The sequence below is a fragment of the Parasteatoda tepidariorum genome, chromosome 10, assembly GCF_043381705.1.
Source record: "Parasteatoda tepidariorum isolate YZ-2023 chromosome 10, CAS_Ptep_4.0, whole genome shotgun sequence".
NCBI classification, from domain to species: domain Eukaryota; kingdom Metazoa; phylum Arthropoda; class Arachnida; order Araneae; family Theridiidae; genus Parasteatoda; species Parasteatoda tepidariorum.
Window position 1 is genome coordinate 76,566,204 of NC_092213.1, and position 26,553 is coordinate 76,592,756.

The following is a 26,553-nucleotide window of genomic DNA, read 5'->3' on the forward strand; positions in this document are numbered from 1 at the left end:
AAGAGGAAAAAACATTTTTTTATTAAACACAATGGAGCAAATTTGGATTTACAGATTTTGCACAAAGACAATGAATATCCATATGGAATGCTAATTAAACGAATATAAGTCACAAGTTACAAACAAAACTTACACTACGGTTTAGATGTTTCTAGGGCAAAAAATATTGGAAAAACTATATGTCTTTAACAAGGGAATCCATAGATCAATGTTTATAGGGAATTTAGCAAAAATGATATGTTGATTCAAAAAAAGCTTTCGTCCATCAGCGAGAGAAACAATATTGATTAAATTTTCAGAATGTTGATAGACTGCACGAGAATGAAAATGAAGGGGGGAAGTTCGACGTCGATGCAATATTTAAAAACTTTGGAAAAAAAAAAACTCCGTCCTTCTCCTAAAAATCAAAAGTTCGACAATGGTTTTCGTTTCGAAATAGGGGAGGTTGTCAATGAATAGTCAAAGAAGTTAAAATGAAGTGCCAAAATGCAGTCAAAGATGAAAAAGAATAATTAGTAGAATGAGACATCCAATAGACGACCATCAATACGAAGATTACGCATATAATCTGAGAAAGAGTTAAGGAAATTACAAAGATTATTTAACAAAAATATAAATAAACCATGTCTTCAAACAGTCACTGCTCATTAACTTCTTATATGCTTAACTAGATCATAAAGGAATAATTTTATATCATTAGATGATTTTTTACATTAAGAAAACAAATAAAAATAAATGAGCAATTATTGAGTGATACATTTTAATTTAAGAAGATCCATCTTTTCATACACTGTTAATTTTTCTAAAATAAATAACAAAAACCTGAATTAGAACACCTCCAAAAATAAATGTTCAAAAATATTTTTTTCAAATGTATAATAATGGCAACACATTAATGCACCTAATATTAATCGGTTGGAAAAAAATATACATTTAATCCTTTACATCAACATCAAACCATGTTATTTTAAATATTAACCAGAAGAATAAATTATTATTAACCTAGAGGTATTATTTTTAGATTATTATTATAGGTTTAGTAGAATCCAACTTTTAACAAGATCCCAATAATGATAAAAAAGAGATATTGATTTGAAAAATAAGATAATAAAATAAAAAAATTTACAGTATTATTTTATTGGTTTAAGATAAACAGTAACAGAATAGTAAGCACAGTTTAATTATTAACTAATTTCTAATTTCATACATTAATTTCTGGGCATTCCTCAAATTTAAATTTTAGGGAGCAACTAAATATATCATACCCTTATGCAAAAAAAATGAAAATATTAAACAAAGATCAAGTAAAATATTACTGTCACACTGTATGGTTTACTTTGCTAGTAGGCAGAAACTTACTGAGAATACAATTAAAGGCATTTAAGTTATGGTTATAAAAAAATTATCAACACAAAATTTGTAAAACATAAAGTGATCTCTCATTTATGTGCCCTTTTCTTACAGTCCTGGATGGGGATATATAAAAACAGTGATAACTTTTATTCGTTTATGTTCTGTTTTGAAAATACACCTCTCACTTATGCATAGTGCAAAAATTTTCACTTTGAAAAGGTTACTTAGTACTGTAGTAAGTACACAAGTTTACTTACCACAAGAACGTTCCTCTTTTTGCTATGGCTTTCTTGGGATGCTTTCATCCTTTTGAAAAGGTTACTTAGTACTGTAGTAAGTACACAAGTTTACTTACCACAAGAACGTTCCTCTTTTTGCTATGGCTTTCTTGGGATGCTTTCATCCTTATCGTTTTAAAAACACAATAAAATTTAATGTAACTTGTGAATTAAATGCTGCTAAAATTGCAAAAGACAGTTAATTTTATCAAAATGAGGGCAAATGAAAGTATTGAAAAGGCAATAAGCCTATTGGTTTCAGATGATAAAATATACAGCAATCTTTCTTCCCTTGAAAGGAATGTTTTTAATATCGAACACGGGTTCATCAACTTTTTCCTCAATAGTTTTATAAGTTCTTTTTTAGCTTGTTTGTAGTTTTTTGTATTCTCATTATTTTCATTTTTGAGAATTTTTGGTTCCACATATTTTGATTGAGGTGACTTTTTTTTTTTTTTTCATTGTGTCTGGTACCTGCATGTCACTAGCCTTTACTTTTTTCAGAATAGTGTAGCTATTTAGTGTATTCAAACTATTGGAAGATTTCTCCAATTTGATCTTAGCATTAGAAGTCTATCAAAACATCCCAACAGAACGCAATTTTAAGCAGACATGTTTCAACAATTTTCATGCAACTTTTGGAATGTAATTTCACATAATTTTTCAATCCGCTTAGAACTTCTTTTGAAATAAAAATAAATATCAACGAGGAGTCATAAATGTTAAGAACTAACCCTTTAGACAGCTAAATTTAGAAGATAACAAATATCAAAGCAAATTCGATTGAAACTTTCTCAAAACAGTCACAACGCTCGCCTTCTTTTTCACCCTCACAGGTGCATTATCAGACACTAAAAATATGCAGTTTGTAATAGGTATTTTGAGGATCTTTAAAAGACCTATAACAAAGTTTCCAGTATTTATAACAGTGCTATCATTACTTAAAGCTAGTAAACCTAATAAATTATTCTCAACAGATTTTGATTCGAGATTGAAAAAAAGTAACAATCACGATATACAGCTTCGAATAAAAATCGTTGCTATCGTCAGTAGCAACTGAAAAGGGCTGTCTTTAGAAAATAATCGTTAATTTTTCAGTTACTCAAGCAGCCAACTTTCCCAGAATACTATTTTTTATTTTATTTTATGACCGCCGTTGAACAGTCGACCCAATTTTTGGGTTTACGACTACAAATGTTCAACGCCGTAGCCTTGTAATTTTGAACCAATCCAGAAGACAAGGAAACTCCTGGATCGGTACTCCCATAATACTTGTAGATTTTGTTCTTCCACATCTATAGTTGTTTGCAAGTTCGTTATCAGAAAAAAATAGTTTCCAATAAAGGCCCAATATCATCATACAGCTTATGGGCAGGTTGTGTTTTAATAAGAATGATGCAAACAGACATTCTGCACATATTATTCCTTAGTCACCCCATTTTTCAAAGATGTTTTTCTTTTACAGTCATTCATAATAAAATAAATTCGAATAATCCACAAGTAAGTTTTTCTACCGAGTGGAATCAAAAATTGGAAAGAAGAAAAAAACTTCAGCACTGCCAGATTTTGAAACATAACTTTACCCTCATAATCTCAAAAAAAAGTACACTAAAGAAAACTTAGCAGTCTTTTGGTTTTGTGGAAACAAAACTTCAAACTAAAAATAAGATAAAGCAAATCAATGTCCTTGATGCAATTTGCATGTGCTCATCATGGAGGAGCATCATAGGCAAATGCATTAAAAGATGCTGTCAAAAAGCAGTACAGTGCCCGCCGCTAATAAAATCACTGGATAATAAAATCAGCCGCTTTATAAAATCAAATCGGCAAGAACCGAATCGTTACAATATTAATACATGTTAAAAACATCCTTTAATAAAATCAACACCGCCGCTTTTTAAAATCAAAATTTTGACTACATAATAAATCAAAAGTGCGATATTTCAGCTTCTTTTGTCCTTATTTATAAAATTTTAATTTTTCGAAGTTTAAAGACTTTTTTAGAAGAAGCAATAGTTACTCACAAGCCTGTGAAACTGGTGTGGTTAGCACTTTCCTGCGATATTCATAGTGTAAGAGTTAAGGAAAAATGTGGGTGGTAAGCGGCGAGTTCATAGAAATCAATTTAACAGTGTCAATTCCTTGACTTGAATGAAGTTTGGAGAAACCCATCTCATTCAACAGGGGGTCGAAGGGGTTGAATTCTTATCTTACTTTTTATTGAATGAACCATAGAAGGGAGAGAAAGAAGTTTCTTTTGTTANTCAGAAAAGCACTTAATGTATTGCGGCAAGCTTAGAACAAAGAGGAGGAAATATCGAAAACTATAAACTCTCAAATGATGTTGAAAAGTTAATTTTAAGTACTGCAACTCAAGCAACCATTGATCGGTTACTATTTGCAATTTAATCTTATGTAGGGTTTTACTTTATTAAAATAATTAAATTAGTTAAAATGAAACATTAACGTTGTCATTATTTCAGCTTTTAAAGTGTGTGCATTTAGAATGCAAAAAATTAGATTTTTTTTTTTTTTTTTTTCAAATGTTGAATCGCCTCTTAATAAAATCAGCCGCTTAATAAAATCAAAAGAACATAAAACGAAAGTGATTTTAATAAACGGCGGGCACTGTATTTTATGTTTGCTTCCAGAAGAAACTAAATGTGAGGAGCCAGATAATGAAAATGACATAAGCGAAGATAATTAGAATGCTGTATCTAGTGGACTGGGTGATTGTACTTTCAACGAATTTGTTGACGGAGATGAAAATTTAATCACAACACAGTTGCAGGAAATTGGAGAAATTTCAGCTGAAATAAACAGTAGTGACATGGGAGAAGAGATAGATGAAAATGATGAAGATACTACAAAAGTTCCAACTCACACAGCCGCTTTAGAGCCAATAGAAACCCTGCATGATTACTTTCAATTTCTTTCATGAAGCGAAGGTGCTTTTATACATCTTGACGGACCTTTAAAATTTTATTCAACAACCCCCAAAAATAAACTTTGATTTTAAATTATTTTACAAGAAATTCATAATCAGAATCAAAATTAAATTTAAGCATTTTTTTTAAATACTAATTTATAGTTAAATGCATTGAATTTTGAACCTCATCTTATTTAAATGTTCAGTAGAGTATACATAGGATTAATTAGCAATATAATGTAGTAAAAGTATTGATGTTCTATTTTTAAGCCCTTTATTATGGTTTCCATGTTTTTCTTGTGGTCCCCTGCCTTCGCCTATAAATGAGAGATTAGTGTAATTTAAAACCTATAAGACAGCTAATTACAAATGATCAGCCAAATGAATTGATTCAAAAGGATACCAATAGCACGTTGTGCTTCACGTTCAGATGTAAATCGAATAACAGCATTTCCACGACCTTTCATCTCCGTGTACCGTATATCCCCTAAATAAAAGAATACTTATAAATAGAGAGATTATACAGATTGAGAAAAAAACAATTTTCTAATTTTATAACATTTATAAATATGTTTTGAATAAACTGATATCACATGTGCTTATCAATTAGCAGGCCCAACGAATGCTAATAAGATTCGGACTAAATGCTTAACAAGTGAAAATTCAATTATTATATCAAAACTTATAAACTGTGATTTATCTTTCAGTTCAATAAAATATAAATAATGCCTGAGTGTCAGAATGAATACAGTTAAGATTCGCACCAGCATAAGGACATTGCAACAATTGTCAACAAGTCATTATCCATTGATAAATTTATGACTAGAAATATTTACTTATATCGACACTCATATTATCGTTCAGAATTTCAAAAACTGTGAAAACCCATAACAATATTGCCTAAAAAGTGATAGACAAATGTGAATTAACAACAGAATCATCTCAAATAGAGCACCTCATAAAGTAATTACTCAAAAGCACGATTCCGGACTCTTGTGTCACAAAATTTTAGTGTTAAAAATCTTCCTAGTTTGAATACTATTTGGAAATTTAGAGCAATAATTGTTTAAAAAGAAGAAAGGAAAAAAAACTGGATTTACTATGGGCGGGGGTAATTGTGAGCCCAAGTCAAAATCCCGGAAAATTTTTTGAATTAAAAAAAAAGTTTAAATTGAAAAATTAGAAAAAAAATTCGAACATTTTTTTCCCCCTTTTTCTCAATATTTCTTAGTTTAATTAAAATATTTTTAAAATTTTACACATAGCTATATCATTTACGCATACCTACGATGACCTGGAGAAGCAATTAAAATCTACAAATATGTCTTTCTTTCTTGAGTTCATGATTATAACAATTATTTACTGATAAAAAATGAATATTAATCATGAATATAAGCTTAAAGTATATCTCTGGCTCTCCCTTACAAACAAATAAAAAAAACTGTGTTTTTAAGTTCCACCTTTGAAAATTTGATTTCCGGAAACTTCTGTGATCAATGATTTTTTTAAACGTCTGAACTTTCGATCTCCGAAAACTTCCGGATCACTGTTAGCGAAAAATCCGAGAATCCGGATTTTTTTCGGAGCACTATCAGCCCTGCTATGGGATTAAGCAGGTAAAAAAATAATAATATTATTTCTTTAATGTACTATTCAAGGATCACACACTTCAAATATTAGTAAAATGAAAAATGAGATTTTTAAAACTATACCATGTTAAAAATATTTGAAAATTAAAACTTACAACATTTTAAATTATAATGCTGTTTTTATTGCATAAATATGTACAATAATTTATAAATTTCCTAAAATATGTGTAGAACCTGTTGATTGTAAAACCTTAATTTATTTACATTTGCCTACCATATTGTATTTTTAGCCCAAAACATAACTTATGTAGTTCCACTCAATCGCTAATTTTATTGCTTGTGTGAAACCTAAATACAGATGAACCTTGATTATCTGAACCTTTTTAATCCAGATACCTTTGTTAAGATAAGTAAGAAGTGTCTTTCTTCTTTTTTACACACGCACACACTTAATATTTTTTGTTTTCTCCCGATTTCAATAGTATGCGCTATTATAATTCAGCAGTAAACGAAGCCCTTAGAGTAAAAAGAGATTTATAAGGACATCAGGGGCACATCTCCAAGAGCACAAACTCCCCAAGCAGCTGTTTCTTTACATCCATTCAGTTTTCCTTTGACATGTAGTTAAGCTCAGCGTAACAATGACAAAATATAATAAAAAGAGTTGTAATGTTAAATTTTAAAGAAAGAAGCGAATATTTGCAATAAAAATATAATTGTGTTTTGACCCATTGTAGCTTGTGTATGTTCCCATAAGCAGAATATTTTCAAATGTTCTGCAACAGGACTTATTAATTTATACAAATGTTCTGCAAGCATTTCACAGCGAAAAGAGGTCAACTTAAAGTTAAAATATTATATTTTCTTTCATTAAAATACAGGGTCATGCACAGATACACTACATTATTTTTTAAACCAAGACCAACATTCTTGATTTGTTACTTTTTCAATCACTTTTGAAGTACAAAATTTTGCTAATGACGATGATGATGAATTATTAATAAAATGCATATGATATAAAGGTCCGAAAATTAAAGTAAGGGCTGCCTTAAAAGAATGTATGAGATTAGGGTTGGGGATTGTTCTGCAAAACTATCGGAGGCATGTGGACGGGAGGTCGCGGGAAAACGCTGTCACTAATTCAAGATACAAATTGTTCTGCAGGACTTGATTTGTTCTGCGACGTACGTCACAGTTTTAGGCACTTTCTGCTTCTGGGTGTATGTTATTGTTAGACTCTTTAAAAAAGTTATGCAAATATATAGTATATAAGTTTAATCATTTGTTTTTAGTTTACATTTGGTTTGCAGATGGATGTGCTTTCAATTATATGCCCAGTGTAATTATGAGTTTAAAGGTCAAATTTATTTATTGTTTGTCATTTTTTTTTGTATTTAATTTTTTTATTTTAAAATAACTACTTCATATCATTTATTCATAATTTAATACAAACATCAATTTAATTTAATACATATAATAAATTTTGATATACATTAATCACTATTTTCTTTAATAAGCACACTTATATCCAGATAAATTATGTGCGCTTAAACTATTTTCAATTTATGAATATTTTGGTCAATTAAATGAAATTTATAAGGGTGCTTTTTTGTTCACAAAAAGATAAGACAAATTTATGTTGAGAAACTAAACTAGTGTTTCCATTGGGAAACAAAAACTAGTGTCTTATTTTTTTGTTGAGAAATACTGATTATTCATTACAGAAAGTGATTATTCATACTGATTATTCATTCGAATTAATAAGACTGCCTAAAGAATACACTGATGTTTAACCAGTTCTGATATCAGGACACAGAAAATCGCCTGAACAGATTAGATAATTAGTGTCTTGTTTTAGTTAGAACTGGAGAAAATATACCTTTACATTAATGTTATTCTTTACAACTGGTGACTTATATCTCTGCCTTATCTATATTGTGTTATGTAGTTCTTTACGCAGGGATGAGATTAGTTAGAAAGTAAAAAAAAGGAAATCCAAGAATATATATATATATATGTTTACAAAAATTTGACAAAAAAAAGTGCAATTTTTAAACCTGTAAACCATGTGATTATAAATCCTGATATGAGGCTTTTAAATCACGTGAATATGAAACTCTACATCGAATTTAAAAAATGCGGAAATACAAATCATGATACGTAATTTTTAGATCACTAAAATAGGAATCACGATGCATAATTTTTAAATCCTGAACATTACAACCACAAAAACGAATCACGACATTGGACTTTAAGCTCGCATGAATACGAATTGCTACATAAGGTTTTAAAAGCGAGTAAATACAAATCGCGATATTGGATTTTTAAATCTCGTAAATAAGAATCGCAATGTACGATATTTAAATCGCCTGAATAAGAATTGCAACGTTCGACTTTTAAATCAGGTACATACGAAAATCGATGTTTGATAATAAAATCGTGATTTTAAAAATGGATAAATACAAAACACGATATTGGATTTTTTAATCTCGTAAATAAGAGTCATAATGTTAGATATTTAAACAGCGTAAATAAGAATTGCAGTGTGAATTTTTTTTTAATCAGGTAAATATGAAAATCGATGATTGATATTAAAATCGAGTGAATAAGTATCGAGATATTTGCAGAGTCTGAACTTGGAACTTTAAACAAAAGCGAGATATTTATATTAAAAAAAATTTTTTTTTTTTTTTTTAAAAACGAAACTTTTAGAGAATTGGAGTTTTTCATAAAAAAGGCTGAAATTCGAGGGACGAAAGCGAAAAAATCTCATCCCTGTATAAAGGTCAACCAGTTTTATTCCAAGGAAATGATTTTTAGAAACTTCAGAGGGAGGAATGAGGACTTCAATAATTTCGCTACACGGAAAATTAAATTCCTCATGAAATAGTTTAACTTGTGCAAAATAAATTTTTTTTAACAGAAATTAGCGGGGGAAATAGAAAATTCTGAAGGAGAAAAAAAAAAAGCGGAAATCCGCGAATCCGCAGAAGAATCACATTCCTGTTTATGACACAGCAGAACAAAGATGTCAGTCAGAGAAATATTGGTTTATGAAATTAGCTGCAGAATAAAATATCGGAGGCAACAATTAAGAATTGTTGCGTTAAATAACTGGATAACTTTGTAGAATTTTGTCTTTTTTAGATTACATTCTTAAGTAATAATTAATTTCCTTCATAGAAAAAATAGTAATACCAGGATCAAAATATTGTTGTCATAAACTATTTATTTGCTAGTATAAATGTCGGACAGAAATATATACTGTCTGAGTGTACTCATGTAATGATGGTGTCGCTCTGAATCATCTATACTTAAAATATATTATGTTCTTTATCATATTGCAGAAGAAAGATATTCTTCTGAGAAATATTGGTATTTGGAATTGGTAACAGAATAAAAATTTTGGAGACAGCAATGTAGAATCTACTGCACGTTAAGTAATTGGACAAATTTGAATAGAAATTTGTGAATTTGAACTTGTTTGTTTTTCAGACAGTATTCTTAATGAATGGGGTGGGAAGTTCTTGTATGCAAGAAAACAGCCAGGTTGAAGTTTGTAAAAATTATATCAATGAACAAAAGGTTAATCTTCTAAAGTAAATATTGGTTTAAGAACAGGATAAATACTGTTGAACATCATTAAGTATCTGGGCAAGTTTGTATGGATTTTCGCCCTTTTCAAACCACATTCCTAATGAATAATCTGGGGAGAAAAATTTTTGTATATAAAAAAGCAGACAAGTTGAAGATAGGAAAATCTAAATTAATATTCAAAGAGTTTATCTTCGAAGATAAATATTGGTATCTGAACAGTATATATGGATATTGCTGAACTAGCTATTATTTATCTTCCTGCTCACTAAGATAAGAGCAATACTATTATCAGTATCGAAAAATTGTTAAGTCAAAAAAATGCTTTTTTAATCTGACGGTATCAATAGCCCAGACAAAAATACAGGCCTACCATTGGAGAAATATAGGCATTGGAGAAATAAAATAATGGAGATTTTACCAGCGACATTTCTTAGGCTACAAGTCAAGTTTTGATACATCATGGATAATCATGTAAGTCAAAAAGAGACATTCAAAATTGGATATAATATAAACACTTACATTAAGCGAAGTAAAAAATATGTATATAAATCTTAATCTTAAGAAGATTTTTTAAAATCATTATTTATAATTACTTGAACTATAAACACTCAACATACTGCAGTACTGGCAATAGCAGCAACTGTTGAAGTATAAGAGAAGTATTTTTGCCATCAACAGACAGTTTACCGCCAATTTTTTTTTCTTTTTAAATTTCTTCAACGAATACGGAGAAATCTGAGAATATACCGGTAAACAGGAGATAGTCGTAAAATGCAGGAGTATTTGTTAAAAAACAGGAGACTTGGCAGGTATGTATAGGTATTAGAAAATTAAGATATATTGGTAGCTGGAAGGAAATAATGGTATATAAAGATATATAGATATCAAGATAAAGATTTTGTCCAACTTGCAATTAATCATCTTGGTGTCAAACACTACTTATAGAAAATATTTTGTATCAGGAGATGCAAGATATTTCAGAGGAAATGAAATTTATTTAAAGAGATTGGACAGACACTGACACAAGAAAAAGACATCAAAATGTGAAGGAAAATAAAATCACTTTTTTTTACCAATGTCTCGGAAACGTTCCCTTAGATTTTGCCATGTGTAAGACTGTGGAAGCTAGAAAAAGAAAATTATAAGTCACTAAACAAAAATACAGAATATTGGACCAATACAAACTATAGAGAATAAATGAAAACTCATATATCAAGACTAACTACCATTTTTGGAATTCTAGAGTGACTTGAAATAAACGACAAAAAACAAAGAAATATGCACTGTTTAAGAAATAGTACAATAAGTACACAGTTTTCATTTCTCCTAAACTGATTGTTACAAACTTTTCTTCTCCAAGCATTGTTTCTTGGTATTAAACAGCTACTTGCTCTTCTCCTTGATTGGCTCTCAATAGCTACATTTGGATTGGAATGCTTATAACAGACACATTTCTCAGTTGAAATGTAACATAGAATGAAATCCACAATTAGTGTTTTTACTGGCTGAAACTCAACTAAGAAACAGGTACTTTCAAGAATTGAAATGTATCAGAGCCAGTTGCATTCAGATTTGGTTGGGTGTGAATTAGTAATGTGTACACATAGTTATTGGAAAAATGAAATGTAGCAAAAAAATGCAGTTACATTTCCAATTGGTTGGTAGTCAATTCGTAATAGAAATAGATTGCAATGGCCGTATATTATATTGCTGCTTGTTCTCCTCCATGACTGGCTTTCACTCACACATCAATAGCTACATTTGGATTGGAAATGTTATAACAAACATATTTCTCAGTAGAAATATAATATAGAACGAAATTTACAATCAGTGCTTTTATTGGTTAAAACTCAACTAAGGAACAGATACTTTCACAAATTGATAGGTATGATCGACAGCTGCATTTAGATTTGGTTAGTTAATTTTTGATGAGAAAAAAATGTAGCAAAAATGCAGGAACATTTCCAAATGGTTGGTTGTTAATTAGCAATAGAAATAGATTGCACCAACCAAATATATCTAAGAGCTTATTAATATATATTTAAAAAAATAGCTGTTGTTAGTCTGATATATTCATAAGTACAAAAATAGACTAAGACAGCGGTTCCCAAAAAATGTGTTCCACAGAGCCCTATGGTTCAGTGGAAAAAGTCACAGAGTTTACAAGAGTTAGGACTAGTTTGTGACTTGCAAAAACCTAAAGCGAAAATGCAGTTGTGTTAAATTACACGATTGGTCAAGCTAGAAAACATAACACCAGCACAGAAAATTTGGAAACCATGTATAACAGAAATACTGTGTTCTTGAAGATATATTAAAAAGTTGTTTTTAGATGTTTAACAACTCCATTCGAGACCTGTGAATGATATTGAACTACTTGGCTTTTTGGCCAATATTTGATATACTTTAATTGGGGTTCGGCAACAAAGAGGTCGATCAAACTGGCAAATCAAATAGGGTTCCAAAATCAAAGGAATAAAAAATTGGGAACCGCTGGTCTAAGCTGGACATTCAATTTAGTAATAAATAAAACCAAATCAAATTGAGTTGTTCAGTCTTTCACAAATTTAAATAATAACAGGTAATAGTTTATAATGACACGAAACAAAATAAATCTAAGGTATCCAGATTAATTCAACTGTAATACAAACAGACTAATTGTCCAAATGAAAAAAAAAAAAAAAATCTCACCCTTATTGTATATTTTTAGCAAAACTTTGGAACCCTTATTGTATCAAAGACTATGACATCAGAAATAGATATTATACACTTTTTTCATCTCCAAGAAACATATTTATACAGTGGAACATTGATAACTTGAAGCAGAATTGAAAGACGAAAACAGATTCAGTTATTGAAAAAGTTGACTAAGGCATCAGAAATATTCCAGCCATTATTAAAGAAACATTATTCGAAATTCCACCTTTTAGAGTCTTAAAGTTAGTAATTTTGAGACTAGTTTTCTATTTCAATCATTAGCTAAATAAATCTATTTAATTCAAATCTATAACCAATCATAATTTCTATTTTAATCATTAGCTTAAATTCACAGCATAAATTCTTAATTCATAAAAAGAAAAAGGGAGTATACTTAGAAAGCAATTTTTTTCCTTCAATTATCTACTAGCAATGTAATTTTACTGAAACTGTTTTCCAAGGAGATTTGCAAAATCCCAATATTGTAATCAAAGTTCACAAAATGAAGCAGATTGAAATTTTAATATTCCACCTTCAATAACTGTCAATTTGAAACATGTAACAGATTACTGTAAATTAAATTGATAGTGATGCACTTGCCACACAAGTCAGTTCAACTTATTGAATAATAATATTTTTGCCTCATTTAAAAATTATTTTACTACCTTTATAAAGATATTGAGGACAGATTGTAAATCAGAAAGAACTCAAGATTTTAAAAAAAATGGATGGAATTCAGTACAGGTTGTAACTGCAACATGAAAAAAATTATCAATAATTTGCCGTTTTAAAGATTTACTTTACAAAATTATTGAAAAACTGTTTAAACAATATGATGTGCAACTTACATTTCTCACAATAAGAGTATCAGAGCTTCGTCCAGTACGATATCCATCATCTCCTCGATCATAACCTCTGTCGTAATCGCCATAGCCCAATCCACCAGAGCCGACAGCACTTCCACCAAGAGACAATCCTCCAGCACCACCAAGTCCTCCAGTTAATCCAGCTCCCAGTCCTCCTCCTAAGCCACTATTTCCAAGACCAGCAGATGAGTTAGAAAGGCTACCTAGACCACCAGAAAGAAGACTGGCACTACCAACAGCAGAAGAGCCAGTGGCACCAAGTCCTACACCCACACCAGCTCCCATTCCAGAGAAACTGCGCTCGTTCAGGCTCATACCGATGCCAGCCAATCCGGGGATACCAGTGGCATTAGCTCCAACTACAGCAGGAGCTATCTGGTTTGACATCAGACCAAGGGATCCGGCTCCGACGCCTCCAATGCCTGATACATTAGCTAGAGCTGCTGAACTTAAATTGTTCAAAGCAGAAGTATCTGAAACACATTTTTAATTTAAATAAAAAAAAATTATATCAAGTACTTAAACATTTTATAAATGCCAGGCTTAAGAGCAGGAAAAGAACGAAAAGTGTGAAAATATCTATCAGCTCAAAGCATAAAAATAAAAGCATGTGAAATTATTTTATGCAAAAAGAAAACATTTAAATTATTACTATTTAAAGTTTATTTTATTTTTATGTTTTTCTTTTTGCTACATGATGTGTAGCAAAAAGAAAGAGAATAAAATAATAAAAATTTAATTTCTTCGGAAGTTTAGAAAATCAGAAAGACTGAAATATTAGATACGTAACTGAAATATATAAGAAGTTTTGATTGAGTATGCCATTGCAATGTTTTATTCTTCCTTTCAAGCAAATTAAATTTACCTTACATAACTTGTTGCTGTTTCTAATGCTACTTGCCACACGGGTAAGTCTGCTTGGTGAAATCGAGCAAATTTAAGGCAGAGTATGCGTTTTTTGTTTTCCAGTGGCACCATCTATGGCCAAGAATTCGACTTCTGCCACACCATACGTCACACCCGTTTATAGGACGGACCCATACATTCATCCACAGATCGTAATTTTGACCTGAATCAGAGAAAGATCACTCTCCAATCCAGTTCCCCCAGAGGTATTGATTTCTACATAACTTGAATCCTCCAAACATAGAACCCCAAAGTCAAAATTGCAGTAATATATATACACTGCTTTTCCAATGAACTCGGACCCAAAACTGTTTTTTCCGATGCATGAAGAGAAAACTCCGAAACAGCCAGGACTAACATTCAGGGGGTTAAATTATTTTAAAAAAATAAATATAAAAAACATTTAACGCTTTCAGTGGCAAGTGATCCAGAAATAAAAACAAAATAATGAAAACTGTAAAATATATAGGAATTAGATTTAACAAAATCATCAATAATCTAAGATCTGCTAAAAAATCTCATGCAAAAAAAAAAAAATTTATTGTTCTCCAGTATATTATTAAACATTCTTACTTGATAAATGAAGGGGAAGCCCATTTGCACCAAGACCTTTTCCAACACTTTGAAGACCCTCTAAAAAACAGCATTATAAAATAATGAATAAATTAATGTCCGAAACTAAACAAAAATTACAAACATTTAAAAATCTATGGTAAAAAAGGGTCTTACCAGGTAAACGTTTATCTTCAGCATCATCATGGTGCTTTTTATCCTAATAAAAGAAGAAAATTAGACAAATCATTAAGTTTTCCACAACTACAAACACTTCAGATTACTTCTAAGAAATTTAATTCCATTTAAAAGGGCTCTAAAAAACACTTCTTTCTTCAAAGCTCGTTTATCGATAAGCAACGCAAGGGTCCCTCACTTGCAAAGTCCCGAATCTAGATTGCCACAATGGGCGAAAAAGGAATTGTGGATGAACAATAAAATGATTAACTGAAGATCAGGTATGGCAAGTTCCTTTCACAGTGAAAAAAACTGTCTTTGAAGAAATGTGTTTCTTCCAACCCAAGCGGAAGAAACTCTTTTTAATAAAGAAATTTTCAGCGGGTTAGAATTTAAGTTAGTATAAATAATGTTTTTTCTTTTATTTTCAAGTCATTTTTAAATAAGTGAAAGCATAAGAGCAAAAATCAAAAAGAAAAATTAATGTAATGAGTTATTTAATAAATTAAAACTTTCTTATTATTACTATGATAAAAAAGATTTCGAAAAATAAAATATTTAATATTCTAAAGGTTATAAGTTATACTTTAATATAAGAAATGCTTGTTTAACATAGAATAAATATGTAGTTAAAGTGATACTTTATTTACATCTCACTAGAGCTGTGCATTTGGCTGTCTGGGAAATATCCTTGAGCATGATCTGAAGTTAAGTCATCACTTGATCCTCTGTAGAGGTGACAGCACCTCTATGTTGGCAGCCAGCCTGCACACACTTTACAATCGAACACTTTTAAGGAGGACCAATACCATGCACCTACCTTCCCTATGCAAACTGATCAAAGAGGCCATTCACCTGCTTTGAGCCAAGCATTTATATATTCTTTGACAAAAAAAGCTTTATATATTTAAAGAAAAAACTTAGAAAATATTGATAGATATTGAATTGATAGAAAATTTACAAACAGCCCAACTCACCATTCTCACACTCATCGTTCTGTTGTAAAATTTTTGACCATTGAACATAGCTGTAAAAGTGTTAAGGTAGAAATAGACAATCAAATTAAACTTAAAACTCAATAATAGAAAATGATAACTTTAGTTTTATTATAAAAATTAAAAAATTATACTTAATGAAAAAAATATAATAAACTGTAACATACCATAATACTTTTTTTGCTTATTTAGAATACAGTTCTTTTTGCATTGGGGCCGTTCAAAAAGTATGTACACAAAAATAGAGAAATTTTTATCCCTTCCCCCCTTCGTACATTACTGTACATAAGGTTTTACCCCTCCCTTAGAATACGTACATTATATTAAAATAATTATGTTTTAAATAAAATTAAATATTTATTTAAAATAATTTATTCATTTAAATTATTTAAACAATGACACCCAACTTTATTTTTGCTGTATGCTTATAATGTACGTATGTATAATTCCTCCCCCCTCCCCACTGTACAAAACCATACAAAATAGCAAATCCCCTTCCTCCCCCCTTCGGGATGTACGTACTTTTTGAACGGGCTCCATTCTTACATTTTCAGGGCAGCAGAGACTAAAATTACTAATAAAAATTAAAAAAATGAAACAGTAGGACAAAAAATACATAAAAACAGTGCCTAGTGCTTTGTATTTATCCAACCAACTTACAACATTGAATTAAGTTGAGTTATTGGTTCTATTCCATGATCTTCTCATTTTGTGCAGCCACATTTTTTTTAAACAATTTGTTTCACAAATAAGGGGAAAAGTATTAATGAATATTTTAAAATTATAGTTGCCAACATGGACAGTAAAAAAATCCAGTAGATTTTACAAAATAAAATAAACTTCATGATAATTGTAGCATAATGTACAGAATATTTTACACATAGGGAATTTTAGAATTATTAAAATAGGAAAAATGCAAAATTACCCAGTTATAATTAACATTAAATGAATTTCAAATTTTATGGATTATGTTTACTTATATTTTTGAATAGTGATAGACATTTAATTCATCAAAGATAATTAAGATTTTTTAATTAATTTAAGAAGGGAATTCTGGATAAAAATAAACTAAAAATTTTCCAACAAAAAGCTTTAAACTGATTTTGATAAATGAGGCCAGCTTCATTATGTAGGAATACTTATTTAAATATTAGGAATATTCAGGAATACTTGTTTAAATATTGAAACAAGCAATAATCTGAGTGAAAATTCCATTTTAATTGGGATTTCTTTTAGAAAACTTATTCAATTTTAGTGAATTTTCTAAAATAGTGCAAAAACTAGGAGAATTTTTATTAAACCAGTAGACCAGGAGCTGTTAAAGTCCAGTAGTCTACTAGAAAATTCAGAAGAGTTAGCACTTATGTGACATGTATTTCAAAAATGCAAAGCAATGAAGAGAAAAAAAAGGATACAGATTGCTTGTACAGCTTCTACGGGATGACCCATTTCAATCGTTCCATGACCTTTACTATTGCCATCTTCATCTCTCTTTAAGTCGATTTTCACAACTCTGCCAGCTAATTTGAAAACTTCTTCTAATTTTTGGGTGGATACTTTATAATCAAGCTAAAAATAATAATAAGACACTAACGAAACCTATTTCACATGTACTATAGATGTTGGTAAAAAAATAAACTGCATACAAAGCCCGCCAATGCACATGCAGATGCACAATTTACACATAAAATTTGAGTTTTATTGTTGAAAAATTTTACAGAAAATAAAAATACTAAAAGTTATTTTTTGTAAAAATTATTTTTTTTAAAGAATCCTTTATATCATGTAAAAACAAAATAAGCTATAGCTCTTTTAAAACAGCAAAGGTTGCTGAAATATCATACTTAGAAATATACTTTAACATACACACCAAGTTTTAAATTTATTTAGTGATTCTTATTAACATCTGTTGAAATTTCTCTTAGCACTCAAAACAAAATAGTGTAACAGATATGGAACATTTTTCATATGAGGCAACAATATTAATCAATGCATTAAAAATAGATGCTAAAAATCTATTAAATATTTTTTTTTCCAAATCTATTTATGTTACAGATTCTTACATATTCTCTTAATTTTTAAAAATCTGTTTTTGCAAAAGGGGGTGATACTCTCCATTTTTTTCAGCAATGAAAGCACAGCTAGTACAAAATATTTATAAAAACTTCAATGTACAAAATATTAATTTGAAACTTTTTAGAAGCAATCAAATTTGCTTGAAACTTAATAGAAGCAATCAAATTTTCAATCAGTTGAGTTCTTTCAGGACAATGGAAAAAACTAAAATCAACCAATAGAAATCAAAATCAATGAAAAGATTTTATTTAAAAATCGCCAGAATTAAGTTTTAAATTAAGTCACTATCATATATAAAGGTAAGAGTTAAAGTATAAATATAATACAACACGACAGGAGAAAAATATAGAACTTCAAACTTACATTGGCCACAAAAACTCTGTTAGTCAGTGGCCCAGATATTCCCAAAGCATCTAAAAATTGTGGACTTAAACCATAAGTATTGTACTGAGGAGCACTGCTGTTTCCAAGTCCAGCAATACCCGGATAATCATCTCTATCTCTGTCTAGACTGCTTCCACCAATACTGCGGTTTCTGCCCAACGGTTTTCCAGTTTTGTCTCTATCCACATCAAAATCCTACAAGATAGATAAAAAATACATGGATACATAAATAAAAGTTTTGATGCTTGAAAATGTTTATGTATTTTACTATTTATTTTTAAAGAATGAGCATTACCTCTTTAACAACGAGTTGGCGTCCTTTGAATTCGTACCTGTGTAATAAGTCCACCGCTTTTTGTACAGATGAAGCTTCTTTAAACTCTACAATCCTAAAAAAGAAATAAATAAAAACATTAGGCAACCTTAAAAAAAATTCTATTTATACAAAATTATAAACATTGATAGTAAAAATAAAAAAATAATAATAACAATAAAAACTTCAGACAGTCTATTTCTAATAAGAGATCATACTAAAATTCAATTATTCCACTTAAAATTTTATAAAAAGAAAAAAAACATTTTTTACACACTTTTTTGGAAAAAATTAAGTTAGAATTAAGTTATATAAAAATAAATAAACAAAAAAAAACAAAAAAGGAGGTTTGTGAGTTAAGAAAAAAATTATGAATTTATGTACAGTAGAGAACCAATTATCCGGGATGCTCGGGACCATCGCTATCCCGGATATCTGAATTTCCCGGTTTTCTGGATCGACCAAAAAGTGTCGATAATCGATGTTTTATCGCACCCGAAGTACAAGGAAAAAGTGTAATGCAAAGTAAGAGAAAAAAGAAAGGTACTCCTAACTTTAAAAAGAAAAATGGTAGAAATATAACATTTAAAAGAACAAAAAAATTTGCAAGTTTAGACAAGAAAATCAAGTTTAAAAAATACAAAATTCTCATATTTATTTTTTAAAAATAATTACAATTCCTAAATTAAATAATATAAACAAAACCAATGATTAAATAACGCAATATATTTCATACCTAATTATACGGGGGGAAACGATAAAATAAAAGGAAAACTTATTAATCTAAATAAAAACACTTGAAAATTATCGAACCGAAACGATAGTTAAAAAAGGCACTAGCATAAATATTAAAACCCGGAACAAGGCAAGATCAACGGAATTAAAAAAAAAAAAAAAAAAAAAACCTAATGATAAAATTTATGAATAAAAAGAATTAATTTATTGAGTGCGAAATTTATCGCGAAAAGAAAAAAAATCAAACGTAGTGGAATCAGAAAAACAAAACTGCAATCTGCTTCATAAAATAATCCTATGTTTAAATTAATAAACAATTCTCCTTTTATTTTATTTTTTTTGTTGATAAAAACAAGATTTTTAATTACAGCAGATGTGATTCCACACCAAGAAAAACTTGCAATTGATACCGCTCTTCCAAAGAATGAGAATTTATTCAAAAGAAAAAGATTTTATTTTTATTAGTCGATGTCAAATAAATATATTTTTCTCTTTTCTTTTTCTGTTCACTGATATGCATGCAATGCATTTTCCCCACCATCCATGCATTTATACACAAGTAGATAGATATGAATAATTCTGCATCAAATTTTCTCCGCCAAAAAAAACTCTTTAATGCATCATACAACTAAATTTACATTATTTCTCATCATATTTCGTTTTTACGTAAAGAGAGATTTTACTTATAATAATTCAAATTCTTAATAAAATTAAAAAATTTCATATTTAGTTTCATCAGCAAACGTCTAATTATACAACATGTAACTTCTACATCACGAGATATGGTATCAAAGGTACATGGTATTTAATGATTCTTCATGGAACAATGAATTAGATCTGACAACAAGTAAAAAATCTACTACAGAAATGACAAAGACAGTAATAGACTATGCAATTGGAAATAAAACTTATGTAATATATATATATATATATATATATATAACTTCTAGCAACGGATTTTGCCGATCACTGGTCAAGTGGTTACTGTACTACAGGGCCAGTGGTTGTGGGTTCGAATCCCACTGTAGGTATGGATGTAACTTTCTCTCTGTGTTCAATGTCCTTTTTTTTGTGTGAATGTAACCTGTCCTATAAACGGGTTAGTGGTTGCATGTAGTGGGCGACGCTACTCCAACGCCAGGGCTTTAGCCACAGATGCCCACAGGGAGAGTAGCAATTCTGAGGCAATTGGGAAATGAACCCAAGTGCCCCCAATTAAAAAAAAAAATATGATTTTTTAAAAAAGGAAGATTTTGAAAGTTAACTCAGGGTGTACCCTGAATGTCCTTAAAGTGTAAAAAAAAGTTGGATCATTAATAAATTAACTCAAATAATTTCTATTTATAACTAAGACACAAAATCTATATTATATAAAACGCTAATATGTACGTATGTATCAATAAGACCGATGATATTTCTTTTCTCGCGCTGGCAACAGTTTTCATTTTTAATTGATTGGATTCGGAGCGCAAGAGCACATAGTGAGCATCATATGGCTAATCTATGTTACATAAAACACTAATACGTTTTAATTGATAGGCTTTGGCGCGCAAGAGCACGTAGTGAGCATATCATATGTCTAATCGGGTGAATTCTCACTGAATTATCAAAAAAATTCTCACAAAATTATCTTCATCGAAGCCGATGCTTTACATCCGGCGTTCAGTACTATTTCATATTGTTTTACAACACATGGTTTTAGCCCTCTGGTCGGAAATACTTTAAAACAAAATTTACAAAAGTTACTTTTCTCAACAACTGAAATTTAGAATAGTGTGATTAAGAAAAATATGTGAACTGTTTGCAATTTCAAATTAATAATTAAATGCACAGGTTTAGAATTTCCTACAGTGAAAAGTTTTCGGAACTTCAGTGTTCTAAAAAGTATACAAAAGCTAGACGTTAAGAGCTTATCCAACGAGCGAGCATCGGATTGCGAAGCAATCCGAAATGAACTGCAAAAGCAGTTCTGGGGGTTGGCGAGCGCCAGCGAGCAGGGGGCGAAGCCTCCTAGTAAATTTTAAACTACTAAATATTCAATGCATTTTTGCAAAATTTAAAGAAAATTACAATAAAAAAAGACATTTATCACAAAAGACACATACAGAATTACAAGTAGTGCATTGTACGTATGAAATTGATAAAAATTTGCATTTATTTTTTCAAAGATTGTGAAATGAAAGCTTTTGCTTTTTACAAAAACTGGTATTTAAATGACAATGATTAAAATAAATAATAATAAAATATATATTATTGTTAAATTAGAAATCTTATGGGTGAAACAGAATTAGAAAATATGAGAATGATTTAAATATCTTACAATCAAAAGCAAACAGTATGCAAATTTTTGTTTTAATTTATAATTTTGCGTAACCAGTTAGCGACATAACAACTGATATATTAAATCATTAATTGGCGAACTAACTTACCCACAACCTCTAAACTTTCCATTTTCATCTTCAAATAACTCTACATAAGAAACATCGCCAACTGAAACAAATAATATATAAAAGATGTAACAAAGAAATCAAATCATAATCAAAAAATTTCCTATTGTACATATAGCTTATCATAATTATAGAATTTCATTCTGTTGTATTAAATTAGTTCTGCAACTGGAATTGCATCATACCCACGTCATCCCAAATACATCATTTATCCATATATTAGATAAAAATATGTACAAAAATGTCAAATTTTTAAAAGTAAGGTTATCAAATGATGCCTTTAGCTTAAAATCTGCAGTAAAAAGTGACTTTTTTTCATGATTATAAAGCAGATTCTACTTAATTGTCATATTGCTAAATGAACATTTAAAAAAAAATTCTGAATTTATAAACAATTCTAAAAAATGTAGCAAAATTCAACATTGCAGGATATTCCTTGAGGACAAATAAGAGTTTTTTAAAATTCTCAGATCGACCAATAACGATGAATGCAGCTTCAGGGAAGTCTACAACCATGAGCCACCATAAGGTTTAAGTCTTAACATTAATTTTGCCTACAGTGCTAAATAAAGCCTTCACAAATTCAACTTCGGTAGTCTCACAAATTCAACTTAAGGAAAAATGGTAGTTTCACAAAATACTTTTTCTTAAAAAAAAAAATTTTATCCCTTAAGAAACGATAAATCCTTTTTTTTTACCATATTTTTGTGTCGATTTTTTAATATAATTTTTAATTTTTCACAAATTATGTCTAAATTTTCACAAAATAGGTACCTCTCAGAAAAACCTAGACAGACCCCTGATAATGAAATAGCTTTAAGCTTTAGGTGGTCCTACCAAAATAAATTCTCACAAAACCAAAAAAACTGAGGAAAGTTCTTTTAGTCGCAGGAAAAATCTTATTAGCAATCAAGCTACTTAACTGTTCAAATCATGTACAATATAATTAAAATAATTACTATAATTATGATTCATATTATAAATCACGCATAAAAAATGTAGCCTAAATTAAATCATGTACAATACTTATAGAATTACTACTATAATTATATATCATGCATGAAAAATGTAGCCAAAATTATGAAGCTGATTCAAGAGCATCTGTTGCAACCTTTAGTTCATTTAAACCAGGGTTGTGTTTTTGCCGTCAAAAACTGGTTTTTGACATGACAGTGGTAAAAACCGTGTTTTTACCGGTAAAAACCGTCAAAAACCTACTGTTTTCTTTAATTTATGGCATATAGCGGACAATATATTATTTTCACATAATTGCCTTTATAAATGAATGTTGTAAATGATTGCTATTGATTTTGCAACTATATACATGTATTCTTATAGAAGGATATACATTCATACAGAAATATTGTAATATACTTATTGAAAATAGTGATACTTACTTTTATCATTATAGCTTGATTTGCAAAGGATTCAAAATTTTGCACTTCTTAATTGTTAGAAATAAACAAACAAACAAAAAAGCTTGGAACTATTAATAAATTCAAAAACTAAAAAGAAGAATTTAAAATTTGGCATTTCTTAAATATTAGAAATAATTTAAACAAAACTTTCAAAACTTGTAACTACTAACAAACTCTAAGTCAAGAATGACTTGACATTCTTCAGTAATGTAATATGCCAAACAAAATGATGCTTGGAAATGTTGAAAATTTTGTTCAGTATCCTAATATTTTACTTCAAATAGTATGTTTCGATAATGTTGTTGTTGGGAAAATGCAAGAATCTGTTCTTAAATATCTTTTAACAACTTTTTTTCCAATTTTATTGATCAAAAGAATTAATTTTAAATTATAAGCAGTTAAACTCAAATAAAAATACAGTTTTACCAAAACTATGGGTTTTTAGCAGAGGGGTTTTTGACATGACGGTAAAAACCGTCATGTGTCAAAAACTTGCCAACCCTGATTTAAACTATAACTATTCTTATGTGACTTATTAATGAACAACTGTTATTTTTTCTATTTTGTCCCAGTTCTTCCAAAACAAAACATTAAACCTGACTCTAAAAATCATCATAAATTAAGATGTACCTTACTCGGGTTGAGGAGAAAGATATTTTTAACGAAAAATAAGTACCTTTTAAGCACTTAAGAATACTTATAATCACTTTCCCCCTAAACCCTTCAAAAAATCACAATTCAGATATGTGTAGTAATAAAAATTATTTCTATCTATAGTTTTAAGTTCTTAATTTATAAACATAAAATCAACAAAATGCAAAAATATTTTCAGGCTTTACATAATTGTGATAAAATAACTAGTTTCTGATGAATATTTCAGAAAAACTTGTGAAAATCAGGCTTTTTATGTAATTTATAATGAAAATAGTTACAGCAAGGAAATATCTCATTTCGAAATATGGGAAATTAAGCCCCTTTTACAAACCCCCAATAAAAAAAGCACCTTTAAAGGCTCTTAATAAACGTTAATAGAAAATAAGCACCTTTCAGCACTTTCTAAAAACACTACGCACCTTGCCTACAGTCAAAATTAAAATACCTTTTTTTACGTACCTTTATCCCTAAATAAATCTTTAACAGTTGTCCACTTGCAGTCATAAGGTATGTTAGCCACATATATTCTCCGGTTTGTGGGTGCTCTTGTGCGTCTAGAACGAGGTGATCTTGAACGGTTACGACTCCGAGAATTTCGGTTCATACTAGAATCTCTACTGCGGTTAGACTTATTTTTATCAAGAGGAGACCGAGATCTAAAAGAATTTTTATTCATTAGATTCTTATATGTAACTGGCAAAATTATCATGATTTGCAATACTTGATTATAGAATAATAATGGTTAATTTATGGTTAGCAAATAAGTTTTGGTTTAGCCATGAGAAAAATTATTTTGAATGTGTAACAATAAATAAACTAAATACTTTCTTACTTGGTCACCTAGTAAAATTATCTATACATTTATTTATTTTTTTCTTATGAAGATAAGTAATTTTCTTCAATTTGTTATGAACAAAAGCACACTTTAATTTCAGTTTCTTGAAAATTTATCGAATGAATGATTAATATATCTAACATATGTTACTATAGCAAATATTTCTCTTTGAATTTATGCAGATCTTAAACTAGCTAGAAAAGTGTGAAAAAATTAATGAATTATAACTAATCATGATTTTAAACTTTTTGACAAATTATTAATTTTTTCAACATGTAGTTTAAATATAAATTTTATGAAAGCAATTAAATTATGTTTCAAAATCAGTTTGTCCTGCACATTTAATTTTATTTGATATAAAAATAATCTACAATTTAGTTTTATCAAATTTGAGCAATTCCTTAAAATCATGACTTTGAATCATAAGGGTGTAAATAACTTTTAAACATTTATCTATCCCAATAAGGATTTTCTTTTAGCATTACTTAATGGATTAATTAAATGATTATAAGCTCCATTGGGACCTAAATCAATTTTCAGTGTCTCCCTATAAGCAAAATGAAAATGTATGCTTATAATATATATATGTGTATAATAAATATATACATATATAACATATACACACTTATTGAGACATATAAGTTAAGTTTCATGTAAATTTAACAAGTCTTTCTCACAAGATTATCAAACAGTTACATATTTTTGCACTTTCATTTTAAGCTTATGATAGTTTTAGGGGATGGGCTTGGTTTATATTTTAGAATGTTTAGATTTAAAAATTTTAATTAAACTGCATTTAAACATTCCTTCCAAATAAAATAGAATTACATGCGCGATATTGGTGCGGCTTCAGGTGACCCCCGGTTAGCTTCCATGGAAAGTCGTAAAAACCCGACAGAATTCATAACAGCAAATAAAATGGAATTAATTTAATTTCTTCCCTTGGGCGGCCCAGTACGTAGAATTAGTACATTCTGTATATGTAAGAAATGCAGAATGCTAAAACGATTACTACAACAAGACAATTTGAAGTGCAAACTATAGTGAATTCAATTGAAACATTATACTCATCATAATCTATTGGTTTGAATGATCAGTTACGAATTAACACCTAATTTCAGTTATCTAGGGTTACGTTAAAATAGGCTTAAGAATACTAAAAGAAACAAAAATATTTTAATTGACAAATAAATTAAATAAACATTTCGCAATAAGCAGAAAATTCATAAAATAAAAAAGAGGACAGACAACATGAAATTAATTCTTCAATGAAGCGACTAACCGTCGATCATTTTGATCTTTTTTAATTACATCTCCCCACTTATCACCATCCATATTTTTACTATTAGAGTTGTTATTAAGTGATTCACTCTCCATATAGTACAAGAGAAGCCTGAATCAACAGTAAGGCAAAATGAAAAGGCAAGAAATAATACTGTCGTAACAGCAATTAGATAAAAAAGAGCGAAGTTAATATTAGATATACAAACGCCACTTTGAAATTTTTTGTAACTTTTATTTATTTTTTTCCTTCTGCCGGATGATTTCGATGCTTTTCGATACAATAAACGATTATTTATATATTGCATATATTTTTGCAATTTAAATATATATTGCTTAGAAACTCAGTATAATATTTTTCAATTTTAAAGCAAAGTACAATGTTGATTACTTTTATGACGTTTTGTCAATTTTTAATTTAAAAAATTCTTTTTTTCATGAAATTTTAACAGAGTGTTCCTTAACTAAAAC

At 29.3% G+C, this 26,553-nt stretch overlaps 1 protein-coding gene across 2 annotated transcripts; it reads right to left on the reverse strand.

The window, feature by feature from the left end:
* Positions 1–26,511, reverse strand: LOC107439164 (myelin expression factor 2). 2 transcript variants are annotated; one of them, XM_016051655.2, is made up of 13 exons: positions 26,084–26,511; positions 24,426–24,622; positions 21,877–21,937; positions 18,695–18,788; positions 18,379–18,594; positions 17,355–17,508; positions 15,922–15,971; positions 14,945–14,987; positions 14,789–14,848; positions 13,292–13,782; positions 10,820–10,871; positions 4,964–5,047; positions 1–568 (listed from the first exon to the last, which is right to left on the reverse strand). In XM_016051655.2, the coding sequence occupies exons 1-13, from the start codon at positions 26,176–26,178 to the stop codon at positions 513–515; spliced, it is 1,653 nt and encodes a 550-aa protein (XP_015907141.1). In that variant the 5' UTR covers positions 26,179–26,511; the 3' UTR covers positions 1–512. The 2 variants fall into 2 exon arrangements, 1 of the variants encoding a protein (XP_015907141.1); XR_001583490.2 differs by lacking the exon at positions 10,820–10,871 and having other exon boundaries at positions 26,084–26,364.
* Positions 26,512–26,553: the final 42 nt, after the last annotated feature.